At 46.6% G+C, this 19,415-nt stretch overlaps 1 protein-coding gene across 1 annotated transcript; it reads left to right on the top strand.

Annotated features, from left to right (window-relative positions):
• The first annotated feature begins 122 nt into the window (after positions 1-122).
• On the top strand, positions 123-9,918 carry LOC142922761 (zona pellucida sperm-binding protein 4-like). Its single transcript, XM_076063608.1, has 10 exons — positions 123-220; positions 1,339-1,412; positions 2,268-2,357; positions 3,181-3,302; positions 4,709-4,823; positions 5,415-5,549; positions 5,868-6,046; positions 8,237-8,334; positions 8,699-8,826; positions 9,806-9,918. Exons 1-10 carry the CDS (start codon positions 183-185, stop codon positions 9,850-9,852), a joined length of 1,026 nt encoding a protein of 341 aa, XP_075919723.1. The 5' UTR covers positions 123-182; the 3' UTR covers positions 9,853-9,918.
• The last annotated feature ends 9,497 nt before the right edge of the window (positions 9,919-19,415 follow it).

Genomic DNA, 19,415 nt, shown 5'->3' with positions numbered 1-19,415 from the left:
ATCTGCACTGATAAAATCTCGCTGATGAGACAATGCGTGGGTGGATCTGCTCTGATAAAATCTCGCTGATGAGACAATGCGTGGGTGGATCTGATCTAATCTGGATCGGGATCGCTGAGGGCTCTCCATATAAAAGGGGGTGCCGTGGGCGATGGAAGGCGACGCAGCCGATTTATTTAACGATGGCAAACCTGCGAGTTCTTCTACTGCTCCTGACCAGGTGAGGAGGCCGGAGGAGCGTGGTGGTGGGTTTTAGTGGTGGTGGGTTTTAGTGGTGGTGGGTTTTAGTGGTGGTGGGTTTTAGTGGTGGTGGGTTTTAGTGGTGGTGGGTTTTAGTGGTGGTGGGTTTTAGTGGTGGTGGGTTTTAGTGGTGGTGGGTTTTAGTGGTGGTGGGTTTTAGTGGTGGTGGGTTTTAGTGGTGGTGGGTTGTAGTGGTGGTGGGTTGTAGTGGTGGTGGGTTGTAGTGGTGGTGGGTTGTAGTGGTGGTGGGTTGTAGTGGTGGTGGGTTGTAGTGGTGGTGGGTTGTAGTGGTGGTGGGTTGTAGTGGTGGTGGGTTGTAGTGGTGGTGGGTTGTAGTGGTGGTGGGTTGTAGTGGTGGTGGGTTGTAGTGGTGGTGGGTTGTAGTGGTGGTGGGTTGTAGTGGTGGTGGGTTTTAGTGGTGGTGGGTTTTAGTGGTGGTGGGTTTTAGTGGTGGTGGGTTTTAGTGGTGGTGGGTTTTAGTGGTGGTGGGTTTTAGTGGTGGTGGGTTTTAGTGGTGGTGGGTTTTAGTGGTGGTGGGTTTTAGTGGTGGTGGGTTTTAGTGGTGGTGGGTTTTAGTGGTGGTGGGTTTTAGTGGTGGTGGGTTTTAGTGGTGGTGGGTTTTAGTGGTGGTGGGTTTTAGTGGTGGTGGGTTTTAGTGGTGGTGGGTTTTAGTGGTGTCTCAACAGCTCTGGTTAATGAAGTATTGTGTAGGTTTGTAAGAGAGGGCCAAGAGCGTAATTGTAATATATATTTGGGGGAACACATCTCCCCCCAATATTCAAATATGCTGAAAGTATCCCCAATATATTGCTGTAAAATAGATTTGTTTATGATTGTGGTTATGTATGTGCTTTATTAATCCCTAATCTCTGCTATTACATACACTTAAACAAGAAATAGTAAAACAAAGCAAAGAGCAATACACTATTAGACAGTATTGTAAATAAATATAAAGTCCATCCAATGTGTTAGTGAATTTTTATATTTAAGGCAGGAAATTCATTTTCAAGTTTAGATTTTTTTTTTCTAGAGGGGAAACCCCCCGCCCAACCCCCTTGAAGATTTGTTTCCACACCCCCCCCCCCCCCCCCCCGACAGCTTCCTCTGCCTGGGCTCCGTCCTCGCGAGGCTTCGCCAGTCGCTGGGACCGCGGACGCTGGGGGAGCCGAGTGGTAAGGGGGCGCTGCTGTTGCCGTAGTCACGTGACACCCACATCGCCCATTCTCTCAATACCGCCTCGTGTGCACAGACACCGCCGTGTGCAAGACTAGAATGGCGGCGTCTCTCGGTGAACTGGAAGTTGTTACTGGCGACATGAGTTGTCCACGAGAGCGCTGCCAGGACGAGGTGGGGGGGGGGGTGAATTTGTTGTGCGCTGCAGCAGTCACGTGACGCGACGTCACTGCTGCTGCTGGGCACGAGACCGGCACGTGGATGATTAATAGTCCCCCAGTGCATTGGAAAGGGGTTGTTCGGGGACATTAACGCTCCCTTTGCCCGTTCCTTTTAACGATAATAACGTTTTCGAAAAATGTGGCTTGTGACTGATTGGCACAACTCTTGCAACTTTACTTAAAATAGTGAATTGTACAACATTTGACCGCACACGACCTATACGTTTCACACACGTGGCAAAATCATCATGGCCTGTTCCTTTCCATTATAGTAACGGCGAACTGTGCACGCGCGTTAATAATTTGCATATATCAGGATCTACAGTGAATACTTTCCACTACAATTTCAAGAGTCTAATGCGGGGGTCTACGAACAAAACATCAAGAGCAATGTTTCAACCTGCGGCTTCGAAGCTGCAGGTTGACGATCTCTTGTGTGAGCTTCATACTGTCGAATCGTGCACGTGACCTTTTGGAATTTGTGCCAAATTAGAACAACGCAACACCTTACAGACTTGTGTGCACAGAACAATGAATGCACTGTGCCCAGCCAGCAACTGGCACGGGCTGTTTTTATTTTTATTTTTCCATAAGGTGTCGTTGATGTGTCAACTTCTGAACTGTCTCCCCCAGGTCTGCTGAAGCAATGCCTCTCCTCCACTCTGGGTTTCTCTGTGGGATGGAGCAGCTCCTCTGACAGCGATTACCGTGTTTTTGTACGGAGTGAGTCCATGAGCTTTCACTTCAAGCGTGATGACATAATTAACCATATTGATCCATTGTATGATGACTCTATATACGATGAAATTGATTGATTCGGGGCTGAGATTCTCTGGCCCCTTGTTTGGTCCCAACTCCTTTTTTCGATGCCTTCTGACCTGCAGTTTTTTTTCTTATACGTTATCGCTTTTTAGGTTTCTTAGTTCGCTCTGCGTTGTGACATGTAATTCACATGAACAATGGAACATTTAAGAATCTGGGATTCGAAGCATGGTAATGATTTGGCTTCGGGGTTCATTTCAACTAGTCTAATGCAACACGACGATTATTAAAACCGTATTCTTCCATTGGCTAACTGCATGTGTTTACAAGATGGGTGAATCCTTTATTAAGCAATGCCTTATTTTGCTTGCCTGTGCAATGCGTGCTCCTTTCCTTTAATTGGACAATTTCATGCAAGGTGGTGCCTTCCGTTGTAAACTGAACCTGGTGACTCCTGTCAGACTCTTGTTCTCTACTCGCATCATCTGCATTTCCCACATGAGTCCTCGGTTGACGACTTGGAAGATCTTGTCGCCAAATCTGACACGCAGTCTTATTACTAGCAACTATTATACGAGTTCGTTGTGCTGGTTTTGTGAGTACCGTAATTCCAGCAGCGTATTGAGGTTCCTGTTTCCTAGACACGTTCCTGGGACTGGACACTTCCTACTCGAGCTGACACTGACGCCATCCTTTGTTGCCCTTGCAGTCACGCTGCCTACATTAACTTGTGGTGTACAAGCCATCCAAACGCAGGTTTTTCTAACTTTGTTCTTGTGTCCAGCGGTGCGGAATGAGGCCGTGGATGTGGAGTCTTTGCAGGGGGCGTGCGGCTTCTCCATCGCGAGGGATGGTGCTGGGCTCCACTTCACCGCTGCTGGTGATGCCTGCCACGTGCGCGTGGAGGTGAACACGAGGAGACCATTGTGACTTGCGTCGATACTAGTACCCGCTGGGGCTGATGTGATAGTAGCGAATTTGATGTTTTGCAATCCATAACCGTTCAGCTATCACGTGCCAACGATGTTGTCTGGCCTTAATCAAATTGGATTTTGCCTACCGTGGTATTTTCCTTTTGCTTGGCTCGTGCATTTATAAAATTTGTTTCCAAGATTTAATCTTTGATTTAGCTCTTACCATCCACTCTGGAATTTGTTTTCAGGTGGGTTTTATTGCCTTTCTATTTATTCCTACAAGTTGTTATGATTTCGATCATCGCTCGGTGGTAGCTACTTTGTTTCTAGTTTATACAGAAGCTCTTTCTCTTGACTGGTATTCCCGTACAATCGATGCCATGCTAATTCCATCTGTCTTGCCATCCTTGTCTTACCAGTTTACCTTGGTTTGTCGTCTTGCTCATTGTATTATGCCATGCCGCTACACTACTCTCTCAACCATTCATAAGTCTCTTCTTGCTCATGGCCTTGCCTCATTGCATTTCTTTTTTTGTCTTTAGTCTCCGCCTCATCAGTCTTATCTCTAGCATAATTGTTCTCCCCCTGTGCATAACAGTAAAAGATTTGCCATCTAGACATCCATGTCACCAAGTGGCCGCCTTGATAGAGGGAATATGTGAAAGGTTAACTGTTTACGTCACAAAGCACGGCAAAACAGGCTTTCAGTTTATGTAATTCACGCCTGCCAATGGATGCAGCTTTCGCAATACTACTCAATGCAAAGATTAGCATCAAACTGCTTTGATTCCAGGTATAGAATAAACGGCACTGTTACTACAGAAGGTCACTATCCAAGCTGGCCTCTAAGAGACCAACGTAGATGTAAGAAAAGTATTGCATTCAGGGCGAATTAGGACATGGATGGTGTATACCAGCAAAATGTAAGTGGAAGACCTAACCAACATACGAGCTTTGTGCCAGAAAGATGTACAAGTAACCTCAAGTAGTGCACAAAACATGAAAGTGAAACCAAATAACAAATGTGTAGTTGACACCTAATGGGCTGTCTGCCCAGGGATCGTGATGCCCGTGTGAAGGTGTTTGTGGCAAGAATAATGGAGGTTTTGTGGTATGGTGAATATGGAAAATGTATTACACGTAGAGAGCAGGGCAGCGTCCGTTTCTACAATAACAACGGTTAACCTGGGAAAGTGATTTCGGACCCAGGAATGCAACCCCCGTGTGGTCTGCCTATCTTAGTTTGGCTGGCAGGTGGCGATGGGTTTCCTATTGAGTCTTCCTTGTCGTTGGCCTGGCCTGACCCAAACAATTAGAATACACTAAATCTATTGATTTGTTTGAGCCTTCCTGGAGTACTGGCCCCAATTCCGATTTGAGGACTGCTGATTTCACCAGGACGGCAGGAGGAAGGTCCAGGTGGAGCTGCAGGAGATGCGGCAGGGGCTGAATGGACTCGTCTGGGCTTTCACCATCGACTGCCCTGAGAACCTAAGATCGGCGAGGGCCGGAGGTGAGTATCATTGACTCTGCTAATCGGACGTACAGACTGCACTACCTATGACTTGGTGCTATAAAATGGGTCTGCTGGCTCAACGGCTGCCTTTTGTATCGACCTAGATCATCTCTCCTGGTGCTTTTGCGTTTCTAGCAAGTGCGTTTCATGTCCTTGGATTTTACTGTACCAACTTGCTGTTTGAATCATTTTCCGATGCAATTTCCCCCAATGGCTGATTGCAATAGTTGCACCATATGAACGCGTATTCCTAATGCACTGCTGATTGGTGCTGCCCCTGGGTCTTGAGGGTTAATTTGACCATGCTTCACCACGCTGCTCCTCGTTGGCAAATGTTGAGTGGCACTGACCTGCAATGCAACAAACTGTGCAGCACTGCCATAGCCTTTTACATCCAGTGAGCACGGTCTTTGCCTATCTTTGCTGTACACTCAACCCTGCTCCGCTTCCGAGAATGGGTGCATTGCCTGGGTAATTTGGTCATGTGCCAAGTAACACTCATTCACATACTTGACACGTAGCTCAAACGATGACTTATTTAAGTACGTGGGGTTTTTGTACGATCACCTGTTGTGCTCCTGCTGTTAGAGATCGCCACGTGCTCTGGTCAGAGCAGGAACTTCCCATGCAATGCTGTGCAGAGTGTCCTGAGCGCGGACGTCTGTGCACAGAGTGGCTGCTGCTACGACACCACTCTACGCCGCTGCTTCTACAGTGAAGCTGGTACGTAGCTGACTCAAAACGGAGGTTTAATAATTTGCTACCTGAACTAGGCTCTATTTATTCTTCGGTCTTTTATTATATATTTTACTTGTTTCCCTTCTACATGACTTAACCGAAAGAACCAAGAATATGAATCCCTGCAGTCACGAAAGCTTCAAATCAAAATATAGGCTCTTGCTGTGAGTGTCTATGTTGGTGCACAGTAGCATCCTGCTATGCTGGTTTCTTGAACTTGTTGCATCACCACGGGCTACATGGGGCATCTTTCGTGATTGACTGAACTCTCCCATACCCTTCTTCCCAACATGCTCCACCCAGTGTGCACCACAGATGGGCGCTTTGTGGTGCCTGTGTCTCGGAACCTGACGTCTCCACCGCTGGACCTGAGCACCGTGCACCTGACTGGCAGTAGCGGCGCGCAGTGCAGTCCCGTCCTGGTGTCTGCAGACCTTGCAGTCTTTGACGTGCCCATGGCAGCGTGTGGTGCCACTGTGCAGGTACTGGGCTCCTGGACTCTGCTTTGCCCTGCCCCCATCCTGATGTAGTTAAATGGGTAACTTGTGGTGCGGTGACCATGCTGAAACCCAGCGACCAGTTCACCGCACTCCTAAATCTCTATAGCAATTGACGTACCTTTACGTCAACTGGAGTGGGATTAAATGCATCGCATGGGAGTGCTGATGTGCAGTATCACTGGCATGTTCCGAATTGTGCAGTCATTAAGGTTGCTCTTTGAAGCAATGTGCTTTGACTCCGGGATACGGGAGTCGATTCTGACACTTTCGTTAAACAATCCCAACGCGTTCACTCGTGGGCGAGTGGACTTATGCCTGGTGCAGTTATCTGCTGCCGTATTTGCCTTCATCGTGGCTTGCACATAGTTTGCTTATTGCATAGGATTTGACTTGAGCAAATGAGGTAACGATCAATTCTTGCACAGAAATTATAATTTGAGTTCTGGTTGATGGTCATGCTTCTGGAAGACACAGGTGAACATCGCAATGGAGCATAAATTAATCGAATGACTTCACCTATTAGCCAAAAGGCAATGCACCTCGGCAAGCACTGGACGGACTTGGTTGGATTTTGCAGTACCCATGACCACACGTGCCAAAGCGCTTCGTACACTTTGCAGCTTGTTAATGTTTCTACCGGATGACCTGTAGGATGGAGAATTGCAATAGTCACGCTTTGTCGATACGATGCTGTATGCCACTTGGCTGTGACGACTCAATGATGGTCTAGTATGGTGTAGAGCCCTGATATGCAAATGTTTTTAAGCCCTGACTATATTTTGCGTAAGGTGGTCGATGGAACTATTCGAGTTGTATGGTGCCCAAGGCTCTAAAAGAGTAGGCAACAATCTTGGAATCGGCGACTGCCATGCCTGATCATCCCACATGTGCTTTCCTATGCCAACCAGCAGAACCTCCGATAGTTTTCTCGATTCATCTGTTTCGTGCACTGCTAGTGTATCTACGATTTTCCTGAGACTCTGTAATTAAAAATATTGACTTCACTGCAATGTATCGTCGGCATACTGATGGCCATGTCATGCGATAATATAATATTGGCAAACAAAGACCTACGATTAAAAATAGGAGGGTCCCGAGGATGGATCCTTGTCGTACACCAACTAGGTGTGGCATAGGTGATGGCCATCCAGCTTGATGAATTGATCGACCATATAGTTATGAGACGATCCACCCCAGTGCCGTACTGGATAAACCTAACCTTGAGCTGCCCGATTTTAGTAGCTCTCGGTCAATGGTGTCAAAACATCGCGTGTGATCCAGTAATATATGATCTTGTAGAGAACTGGGGCATCTTTAAATTTTGATTTAAAGCTTTCGTGACTGCAGGGATTCATATTCTTGGTTCTTTCGGTAAAGTCACGTAGAAGGGAAACACTAAAATAATAAATTAATGCTTCATCTTAGTATTTTATTGTGTTCCTTCTACGTGGCTTCACCGAAAGAACCAAAAATATGGGGATCTTTAGTTGAGCTACCTCCCGTTCTCTAGAACTTTGGGTAGATAACTGCAATGGGTTGGATCTGCCTGTTGCAGCAACATTGCCAAGTAACCGCTTCACAAACGCTCTGACCATCGACTCTATTCACCTGTGGGATGGGGCAATAGTTGGTGGGATCACTATGGCTCCAAGCCAGCATTTGAGTGGTGTTACCTTAATTATTTTAAACTGCTCTGGGAAACGTTCCTCACCAAACAAGCTTTTCCGTTGCACTAGTGCGTCCACTTATTTGGGAATCGACATGGCGGTGGTGGTTTTTTTTTGGCATATTAACGGAGAACATCGAAACCTCTCCCAACGTTCGTCTCGTTTTGCGTTTTTAGGTTAATCAAACTCTGATAGACCAGGTAAATGTGGTCCCTTCACGTTAGATGCTGCCATCAATCATGGCTATTTTATTGCTGAATACTGTCGCAAGTACTTTGCATAGGACTTGAAGTGCTGCAGCGGACCCTTCACGATGCACAACTCCTTGATGTGCAGACCACAATAATGCACGAGTTTCTAAAGAACAGCAGGGTCCCTCTATGATTGAGTGCCAAAGCAGAATTTATGGGGATCATAATATCTAATTTTGAGCCATCTCGACTCTTGGCCAGTTATTATTCTTATGCTTGATCACTCGGTGGAATTATCGTTTTGGTGTGTCCAGTGGAGTGGGCAGGAGCTCGTGTACGAGTTACTGTTGGCCTCCGATCGGGAGCTCTGCGTCGATGGAAACGTCGCAATCACCAAGTCGTCCACATACAAGTAAGCACTGCCACCACCCCTCAGCAAGTGCTCTGCTCATGAGGGTCAAGCACGAGTCTTGCAGAGGAGACCCACCCCCGCCACTGTCCCTGCGACATTAAATATTTGCAGTACCATGACCAATCTGAGCTTCCATATTGCACAATTTAATTTTCAAATTGGGACATTCAACGCGCAAGGTCATCTTGTCTTTGTCACAGGATCTTTATCGTCTCCCGAAATAGTAGAAATGTGGTTAATGGCTAATGTAAACAGGGTGTTAACCAAGGTGGGTCCCTTCACTGGTACGTCTGCAATACGCCCTGCAATCTTTCTGCCGTGAGGGCGTGGTGCATGCCTTTGGCGGGTGGTGTCTGTTTACCAGGATGGTTCTTCAATGCCGCTTCCTTGGAAGTGGAGACCTGCAGCTTGGAGTGCAGGTGAGCACTCTCCCACCACCACCTCCAGCCACTGCCACTGGACCCCTCTCCCTGCTGCTCCAGGTCTTCACTGGTGAGTGCTGCCCTCTCCCACACCACTCACCTCGGAGCAAACAAATGCCACGTTAGGGAACACGGGTTCTGATGTTGCTCTACCCAGGGAAGACTTGGGTTCGTATTCTCCATATTAGCTCTGGCTCGAGCTTATTTTATCCAGTGCTGAGATGGAGCTCAACGCTGGTTTAATGTCCACCGATTGCAGGCTGCATGAGATTTTTGGATGCATCGGCAGGGCTGCTTTAATTGCAAACCACTGCAACAAACGGATGACATGCTGTGCTGCCAGAGTATTGTGAACCTGCCAACAGAGTTCATAGCCACACGTGAACTAGAACGCCTTGCACATTCTCCATGGTACGACGTGCAACTTTAAATGCTAATTTCTGCTGAGGTTTTAAATCTAGCAGCTACCAGCTGAAACCATTTTGTTAGTGTGGGGCCGACATTGAAAGGGATGACGATTCCCTTAATTGCCATAGCGCTACCAAATGCGTCTTTACCACAACCCATCAACCAAAATGGTCTCCTTGAGGGAACTTTGAAAGAAAATTGGACTGCTTTCTTGGCCTCATTTGTCCAGGTCACCTTTGTTTGTTCGAATGCTTTTCAATAGCTTAATTAGTTACCAATTGGCTAAAAATGGGACTTGGAGCTTGGCCATCTGTTGCCACCCGATTCCCACCACTTCCGTGTGAAACCACGTGCCCCTTTAAAACATCTACAGACGTTGAGAGATGCTGTTGTATACACAGCATGTAGCCAACCATGCTAATCGGAGGTGAGGGTGACAGAATTTATTCTGAAAATACAAATGAAATGTTAACCACTTTCTATACCAGGAAAATGTTGCGATAATGTGTGCCCGAGTCACAATTCAAAGTTATGCACACGTTTTAGAGGGCTTTGTGCTTTTGCCTTGTCCATGTGCTGTAAACATGACCTTTTACACCACTAATCCACATGCCTTGTGAACCGTCTCCGCATGCTGCCAGACAACTCCTACACCATGCCGTACAGCCCTGGCAGTACCCGCTGGTGACGCTTCTGGGCACGCCGCTCTACGTGCAGGCGTCACTGCTGCACCGCTCTGACCCCACGCTGGCACTCTTCCTGAAGGACTGCTGGGCCACGCCCACGGCAGATGACGCCGACCCCACGCAGTGGAAGCTTGTGGCGGATGGGTAAGGCTGGGGGCGGGGTAGTGCTCTCTAAACCCTCTCTCACTGCCACAGCAGGGCCTGCAGAGGCAACCTCGTTCAAGGCATTGGTTAGCTGTTTCCCCCACGTAAGCAGAGTTGTGCTAATTACGGCCCTTTTTCAATGACAACAGTTCGTGTAATGGTGACCAATTACTGGTGTCGTTTTAAACAAGATTACAGTGCCATCCCCAAATGTCGATGCCCACAATGCTCCTTGGGTTGATGTTCGGGATGTTAACACAGCCACCATCTGCCTCCCAAAGATGGTGGTTTGTACAAGGCCGACCACATGCAGTGATGGTTGCATCGGACATGGTGCACTGATATTGCCATTTGGGCTGCCTTGCTGGTCGTGAGCACGTCCTGACTTTAAAGCTGGTCTTCATCCTCGCGTGCAGATTTTAAATAAAGATGCGTGCATTCAATCCGATGCATGACACTCGCTTGGACTTGATGGTTTAACGGCACTGTTTCTTGTGCAGCTGCCCCGTGCAGTCTCCTTGTTGCAGTGTGTCCTTCCCTGGTGTTGCTGACCTGCCGCTGCCTTCTCACTACAAGCGCCTCGCGCTCCAGGCCTTCGCCTTCATGAACTCTGACCGCAGCACCACCCGTGACCTCGTGAGTGCCCGATTCTTTCCATCCATTAGAAACCAGGTCCCCATGGAGGGATGAAGTCAGGGGCGGAGCCAGGATTTCAGGCCGGGGTGACATTCAACATAGTTTCAAGAATGATCAGTCGGCTGAACTAGACGCCATCGGTTGGTGACACTCTGACAATGCAGTTGCACGGAGTACGCCAGACCGAGTGTCGTACACTTATACGCAGAATGTCACCCCTGGCTCTGCCCCTGGATGAAGTGTACTTTTAATTTCGGTTTTTTAAAGCTTTTCATAACTGCAGGGATGCATATTCGATGTTATTTCAGTAAATTCGCGTAGAAGGGGAATAATAAAAATAAAACAAATTCTCACGACGTTTCGATTGCAACACAAGCAATCGGTCTGAAAACAACAGCAAGAAAGTTTGGCTAAAACTGACGCTTTTTTCAAAATTCTTACTGATTTCACACCTAATTGCTTGTGGTGCAATCGAAACGTAACTTTATTTTACTTCTATTATTTCCCTTCTACGTGACTTTACTGAACAAACCCAGACTATGACGTGTACTTTGTACAATTGGACAGCCAGAAGGACTACCTAAAACATGGGACCCTTTACATACTGGCGCGATGCATTCTGTCTGCCACAGGTTTATCTACACTGCTCTATCGTGGTGTGCGACAGCTCCAGCCCCAACTTTGTCACCGAGTGCAATCGTCAGTGTGGGCAGACCAGGCGCTACAGTGAGTACCACCGTGACCTCTATTAAATATCTAGCGCTTATTTACCCAGCAACGACTCGCAGAGTAGCGATTTGTCAAGAGGACAAAGGGGTTTTCATGTTTGGGATAATGTTGCTATGTTATCGTTCCTATTTAGATCACATTAGCTGTGACTTTGCAGACTAGTTCTCGACAAGCCGTGGCATGCCATTAATGACCTACTCATTTGAGGAACTTGACCTGAAGCATATGGCGTCCTTTTGTATGGGCCAGTGGTCATCAACCAATTTCTGTTTTTGTTCCAGAGCGCAACACCGTCTCTGACACTTCCAGCGTGGTAGGCAAGCACGTGGTGTCGCTGCAGGGCCCCGTGCTCTTTGAAGAAGCTCCTGTTAACGATGCTGTTCTGCTGTTGCTGGAGGCTCCCTCCTCATCGTGGGCCTCGGCTGGGACTCTGTCCTTTCTCCTCGTCATTGCCACAGCCGTCGTTGCTCTCCTGTCTGCTGCCATTGCCGTCAGGAGGCGTAGGAGCCGGGCTGTGGCGCTCCACGGCAGTGGCTATTGATGACGACTAATTGTGATTTGCTGGAACTTGCATGTCTTGCTGACCATTGTGGTCAAAATAAAATGCTGAAATTCGCTACTGCTGTTCTGACCTTTCACAAGGATTGTATGTGTGCAGAATTAGTGCCGCATTTGGCCAAGTCCCTCAATAGCGGCAACTTGTACCAACGTTTAGGCCATTGCCTTCTTCAAACAAGAGCACCTTGCCATGCTTAAATAATCTGAATCCAGATGTATTTCATTAATTATTGAATCGTTCTCCCCTAAAACGTGCAAATGTGGACATGTTATAGAGATTTCTATCACACAAACTATATCAAAGGTACATCAAGCATGTGGGGCAAGGGGAGAGAAATGGCATGCTAACTTTAACTAGCTTTAATTAAAGGTTAGGTTGTGGCATTACAAAGCATCTGTCCACATTGTCAAAAGTGCTTTTCCCCTGGAAAAGACAACCACCCCACCATGCTATGGAGGCTTGACTAGACATTCTTTGTGGCCTTGTGCACGCGTGGCTTGGTGCTTCAGACCCCTGGGTGCTGATGCAGTGGCGACGCGTCCGTCTCTAGCTACATTAGGGTGATTGCTGGAGAAACGCTGCCTCAACTCGGTTCCTCAATGGTTAATTCCTTGTGCATGGCCACCACAAATGCTGATAGCCAGGATTCTCATGTCTACAACTGCCTGAACTGTGTTAAACCATCTGCCTGGAAAACTCCGCTGTTATGAAGGCCGCTGCATCAAACACGGCCTGGAAATCATTTGTCCATCTCCCTGGACATGGCCTCCCTTCCTGAAAAGTAAACCTGAACGGCGTTTCTCCTAAACGCCCTCGCACTGTATGAAGGACGGACAACCTGAAAATACCATTTCTCCTGGCCTTGCTCAATCTTGCATAATAACTGACATGATGACGAATGAACCAGTACTCTATTTTCATCGGTAATTTCCTGCCAAGTCCTACCTGGTAATATTAGAAAATACACGAACCACAACTTCTTGACCTATAACCTGAAATATCATGGTATAAAATAACGTTGTCCTGAACTGAACGTTTGCAATATAAATGCCTAATGGCACCCATATACACACACCCTCTTTGCCTAATGAACATGATTGTCTTCCATTTTGACGCTTTAAACAAACTATTGGGTTTACAAAGCCAACAAACTAAAGCCCCCGAATGAACTCGCTATTTGTTTGTATCCTTGGTCCAAGATGAACTAAATACATCAAACTGCAATGTATGCTGATTTTAATGATAACTGAGCCACAGGATGCATCTTGTTGTATATGAGCCTTTTCCAAAATTGATATTAACAATAATATTTACCGTTATATACATATTTTTTTAACAAACGAAAAAAAATAATAAAACCCGTAAGCCAGGCACACGAAAAATCAGATGTCAGTCATAAACAGGCCATTAATAAATAAAAAAATAATAAAACTCTCGAGGCGAGGATGTTAGCAGCTATCTGCGAAGATCTCCAGATGAACAAGCGTTTGTTGTGCCCTAAGGGAGGTCACGCAGAGGGAAGCCTTCCGCAAACCAGAAATGAGGACGCCCACGGGTTAAACCATTTTTTTTAAACAACGGTTAAAATTTAAAATGCAATAACAAGAATAAGCTAAAGTTAACGGTACTCGCGCTCACTCCAATTAAGACCAGGCCACCAGATACATCAGTGAATTATTATCCAATAATTAATTCGCTAGCAAATGATTTTCACCTTTAATACTTTGACTGTTAAAACAAAGCTTGGAGACAAAATACAGTCACATCAAAGGTTTTCGTGAAGGAATGAGGCAAACGGGCAAACTTACGAAAGAGTTTAAACAATATCCCAAGCAACCCCGACCACCTTTGTCTCTCCCGAAGAGCGCAAGAGAGGAATTTCACGCCAGGGCAAACAGATCGTTATTGCAGGAGCCATCTGTACACACACGAACTCGCACACACAGACCCTGCCCCACCTTTTCCACTGCGCAGAGATAATTGTCTTTGAATATAACGGTCAGCCGCATTTTCAAAAGTCAGTGAAGTTAAGTCAAGAGTCAAGACAGATCAGCGAGTCAAGACGTCCACAGGACGAGCAGTCGCATGGAGCGGCTGGCTCCGAGCCTCGCTGAGTAGCGGGATCGCTGAGTCGCGATGTATCAACAAAAGTGAGTCATACAGCAGTGGAGGAAACCTGCTGTCAGCGAACCAGCACGGGCGCATTCGCGCACTTCAACAGAGAGCACGTGCGACTCAACTCACTCAACTGAAGAAAAAGCTTGGCCAGCCGCCAACAAAGAATCAGCGCTGAGAGCGCTCGAGCATCTCCACAAAGAAAGCACGTGCAACGTGGCTCAACCAGCAGCGGAAAAGCACGAGCAGCCGCCAACAACTTCAGCAAACCAGTGACCAAGCGCGTGCGACTTGAGTCATACAGCAGTGGAGGAAACCTGCTGTCAGAGAGCCGACAACAACCTCAACAAAGAGAGCGCGTGCGACTCGGCTCACTCAGCAGAAGAAAAACTTGACCTGTCGCCCGCGAGCGCAGCGTCAGATACTACAGCAGCGGAAAGAGCGCGCACCGGCGCAGCTCATCCAGCAGTGGAGGAAACTGCTGTCAGCGAATCAGCACGGGCGCGTTCGCGCATCTTCAAGGAGAGGGAGCGCGCGCCAACAGCGCGCCACCAGCGCGCCACCAGCGTGCCACCAGCACCAGCGCGTGCCAACAGCGTGCCACCAGCGTGCTACAGCGCGCAACTTCGCGTCACCAGGGCTGAGAGGGAAGCGGCCCCGCACTCAACACCCATCGGCGCGACGACGGCGAGCGTCGTGCTGACTCATCCAGCCAGCGGTGGACAGAAACTGGCATTCGTTCGTATGCCCCTCCCCCACACTCCCTCCTCACTCCCCCACCGCTACAGAACGAACAAACATTTTTTTTGACAAGGGAATCAACCTAGGCGTTTGCTCAACGCAAGAAATCAACAACCCTCCCATTAAACATACAAGACTTATGATAACTGCGTCAACTATTAGCTGATAACGAAAAACATCGCAACCCATTGAGTTACGTTGATGAGGCAATCAGAATTATTTCAGTCGAACGCTTTAATTGCATACTCCTTGATGAATCAATGAACGAACATCGCCGTGGTACTGTACTGACGATTTCAAGCATAAAAATTTCGCATATCAGAATGTGTTAAGGATTGGATACGAATCAAAGACCGAGTGCCGTGTTTTGTAATCATTCAAGAATACGAGTTTGCATATTATAAGGTTAAGGTTTTGATAGAATAGTTCGCTTGTTTTTAATTTCTCTCTCAACAACCGATCGATTGCGTTACGCGTCGGGAATTAACCACAGGTGCCGCTATCGAGGTGAAACAACGCAATCGTGATGGTATCATGTTAACGCTGTGTTGAAATTCCAACATCCCGAGATTGAGTTTTCATATTATCCAAAAATTAAAGTTAGCTAGAAAATAAAATTGATCAAAGCAGAAGGTTTGTATGTGATTCTTCCTGAAATTCTGCTTAATATTGTTCTGCGTATGAGATCTGAATACTGGGGACCTATCATAAGCACACTATCACCACACATAATCCATAACACACATAATTCGTAATGTTCAATCGAGAGTAATCGTATCCTTATCGATAATACGGAATTAAAGAGCAGAGTCGAATCGACTCTCTCTCATTCACGCTCCCAACGCCTGCGTCACTGCATACGATTAATTGCGTTATTCCAATTCATAACACAATCCTCGTCACCGAGGCTCGACCTTATAATCCATAACGACCTGCATTATTATAACCACACCCACTCGCATAAATTAATACGATTATCTCTCGAATCAGCATAATTTATGTGCATAATTACATTGATTAACATAATTTCGGATAAATTATGCAAATCTCAAATTTCATTTAATTTTCATTATTTTCATCAATTTTCATAACACCTATATATACAACAATCTGCACATGCGTGGTTGCCTCGAGCAATACAAACGGTTGCTTGGTGTTGACGGGAGGTTCTGTGGCGCTAAAGACTCGATGGCCATTTTGTTTACAAAAAATGACTAAAAAAACCTCCCAAACAAAAAGTGGCAGCGTTGTGGCGTGAAAAACAAAAGGAGGAGCTGCGGCTCTCAACAGCAACCAAACAATGAAGTTTGGCAGCACGGGCTGAGTGTAAACTGCAGAGCAGCCTGCATCAAGACAAGCCGGAGATAGCACCATTAATTTTGCAAGAGCACAGGCTTAGGACAATCCTGGACAGCATGCATGGAGACAAGCCAGACTGCACAATTGCCTAAGGAGCACGGGCTAAGAAAACACTTTCTAGCTCATTCTTGGTTCTTTCAGTAAAGTCACGTAGAAGGGAAACAATAAAAATATTGTCATTTTATTTTTTTATTATTTTAATGTTTCCTTTCTACATGACTTTACTGAAAGAACCAAGAATATGAATCCCTGCACTCACGGAAGCTTTATATCAACTTTTTAGCTCGTTTGGAAGGCTTTTTGGTGCATGGTACCTCGCCTGTCGCTTTCCAACACTTACTTTACTTGGAATGACACCTTTTACAAACAAAATGAGGGTACCCCCATGGGTTCCCCCTTGTCGCCAGTGATACCCAATGTTTTCATGGAGATATTTGAATTGGACGGCATCCTCAAACCTTCCCTGTGGAAGAGATATGTAGACGACACTTTCGTCATTTGGCCACATGGCCTCCCAGCTTTGAACCTTTTCCTAGACCACATTAATTCCAGACGCCCTGCCATCAAATTCACCATGGAAGTGGAGAAAGATGGCAAGCAACCATTCTTGGATGTTGTGTTTGAGAGGAGACCTGATGGCTCATTGGGGCATTCTGTTTACAGGAAACCCACCCACACAGATTCCTACAAGAAACCTGATTCCCACCACCACCCGACTCAAAATAATTATTTCATCAAAACGTTATACCACATGGCTCATTGCATTTCGGACCAACACCACCTCGCCAGTGAATTAAAACATGTACATCTGGCCCTCAAGAGGAACGGATACTCTGACCATACCATCCGCCAAGCTGTTTCTCCCTCCATACAGAAACAACCACTTGATACTCCGATCAAAACCATCACACTACCATATATAGCAGGCGTTACTAAAAAGATTTCCAAAATTCTAAACAAACACAAGATCCAGTTCCGGTTCAATAAGTACACAAAATACGTGATCGGATCCCATCCGTGAAGGATGTCATTCCTGACTTACAGTACCCCGGGGTTTACAAATTGAGTTGTACCTGCGGTTATTGCTATATCGCAGAGATGAAGCGACATGTCTCTGACCGAATTCGCGAGCACAAATCAGATTTAAAACACAGCAGAACGAATTCTTCTGCCGTAGCTGATCACTGTTACAACACTGTGGGTCATCACGATATAATTTTCTCCGATACCAAGGTTCTTTGCAAACCCACGGGTTTTTATCAGAGATTTGTTCACGAGGCAATTCAGATTTACAAACAGACACAATTTCAACCGAGAAGATGGTTTCAAATTAAGCAACCATTGGAAAGATGTTCTAAATCGAACCAAATATTAAACTAATTTTCAATGGTACAGTATTTTTTCAAGTGGTACCCCAAACTTTCGCAGCTTCCCTTTTCTTCCCTTTTCACACCTCCCCCCCTCGCCGGTCTGCACATGTTCACCCCCTCTACACCGTTCATCATGCTAAGTCCGCCAATTAAATGCTAATTTTTATGCTAATTCCTTTGTCAAGGCACCTTGATTCCTCTCACACAGCTTTAAGGTCGCGGTCTGAGCTTAGCTGTGTTCACTCTAGCTCTGTCCTCGAGACAGTCTGGTCCCTTCACCTGATGAAGGCTGCTTGTGTTGTGGCCGAAACGTCGTGATTTTTATTTAGTTATGTTTTTACCTACGTGACTTTACCGAATAGAACCAAAGAGTATACCACTTCTATTTTGGTTTGCAAAGTGATCACCTTCCTACACTTCTTGGCGATTGAAGCAGAAGCAGAACTTTTTGGTCATTTACCTCTCGTTGTGATGCAGTGAAAAAATAATTCTGCAAATTAAAACAAAGACAGCATACAAAGAACATATGAGGGTATGCCCCTACGTACACGATCATCACACGTATTGTATCGTGCCGCTCAGCCACGCATCTCAATAAATCGAGGACTTACCATACATTATGTCCGCATACACTGCGAACGGAAGGAGCATTGCCTCGCAACGCTCATGTTGGCAGTGACGTTATAGCGATACTTTGCGATGTTAAATTTATGGCGACTCTTTGCATGACACTGGCATTTGATGGCCGAGGACTCTGCAGAGGTGCGTTGAATATTTCAGTTTCCACCTGGCTGAGAAGAAGTGCCTCTGTTTGGGTTCACGTGTCGTGCTGTAATTGGGCTGTGGGCACTTACCTGCAGTGGCATAAAGGGCCCAACAGGAGCAGTACCTTGCACCGGCAGAGTGGTCGCTACGTTCTCCAGCCTAATAGCAGGATGGGGCTGCGGGGTGTTCTGGGATTCCCCGAGACCCCCACCCCCTGGAACTCTCTGGAAGGAAGGCGTGGCCAGAGACGGACACACCTGGGAGGTGTATAAAAGCGGACCTCTCAACGAGTCCTGGGCCAGTCCAAGACAAAAGCCAGAAGAGCAGCTAGCCAGGACCCTGGGACCCCTAGCCTCGCTGTCTATGTAAGGGCCGGTACTCTGTGGGCCAGTGGTGAGACCCTGGGAACCCCCGGCCCAATGTCCTTGTAAGGGCCGGGTCCGAGTGGGCCAGTGATCGGGACCTGTACCTTGGCTGGGTCGGGTCAGAATAGCCTCCCCTAGGTGACTCATAGCCGGAGGACCTGAGAGCGGTAGCCCGGTTTTAATACGCGCTAGTCCGGAGGCTGTACCTCCACAGGTAATACATAAAAAGGGCTGAGACTGTTGCTGTTAAGCGTTTATTGAATAAACTCGTTGCCTCTACAAGTCGTCTCTGAGAACTCACTACACATGTACCAGGTGAACAAACGAATACATAAATAATGATAGAAAAAAAATACGCAAGTGTGTTTTTTTTTTGCAGATGAAGTTAATTTAGTAAATCTAATCAGTCTCTATACCCCAGACCACGATCCCCCAATTTTGGATAATCTTCATTGTAGGGATGGTCGAGAGGCCAAAATGTTACAAGCCATTTGGATCATGTAAATTCTTATACTCCAGCATATGCCACGACAAATAGGACTTTTTGATTTAAAGCTTCCGTGATTGCAGGACTTCATATTATTGGTTCTACGTGACTTTACCGAAAGATCCAAGAACATAGGACTTTAGTTCAGATTTTTGTAAGTTGATTGAATTGATTTGTCAGATGTGGAGCCGATGAGTGTTTCTGGACTGTGGGGGCTGCACATTTGAATGCTTGTCCAGCAATTTATTTGTTTAAGCTGTGGGGTGGACAGCAAACATAGTGAAGCAGAGTGGAG

Source organism: Petromyzon marinus, unplaced genomic scaffold (assembly GCF_048934315.1).
Source record: "Petromyzon marinus isolate PM22_M1 ecotype Great Lakes invasive population unplaced genomic scaffold, UKy_Petmar_22M1.pri1.0 PM_Scaffold_162, whole genome shotgun sequence".
Classification (NCBI taxonomy): domain Eukaryota; kingdom Metazoa; phylum Chordata; class Hyperoartia; order Petromyzontiformes; family Petromyzontidae; genus Petromyzon; species Petromyzon marinus.
The sequence above is the reverse complement of the archived record's forward strand: the minus strand, read 5'-3'. Positions and strand labels throughout refer to the sequence as shown.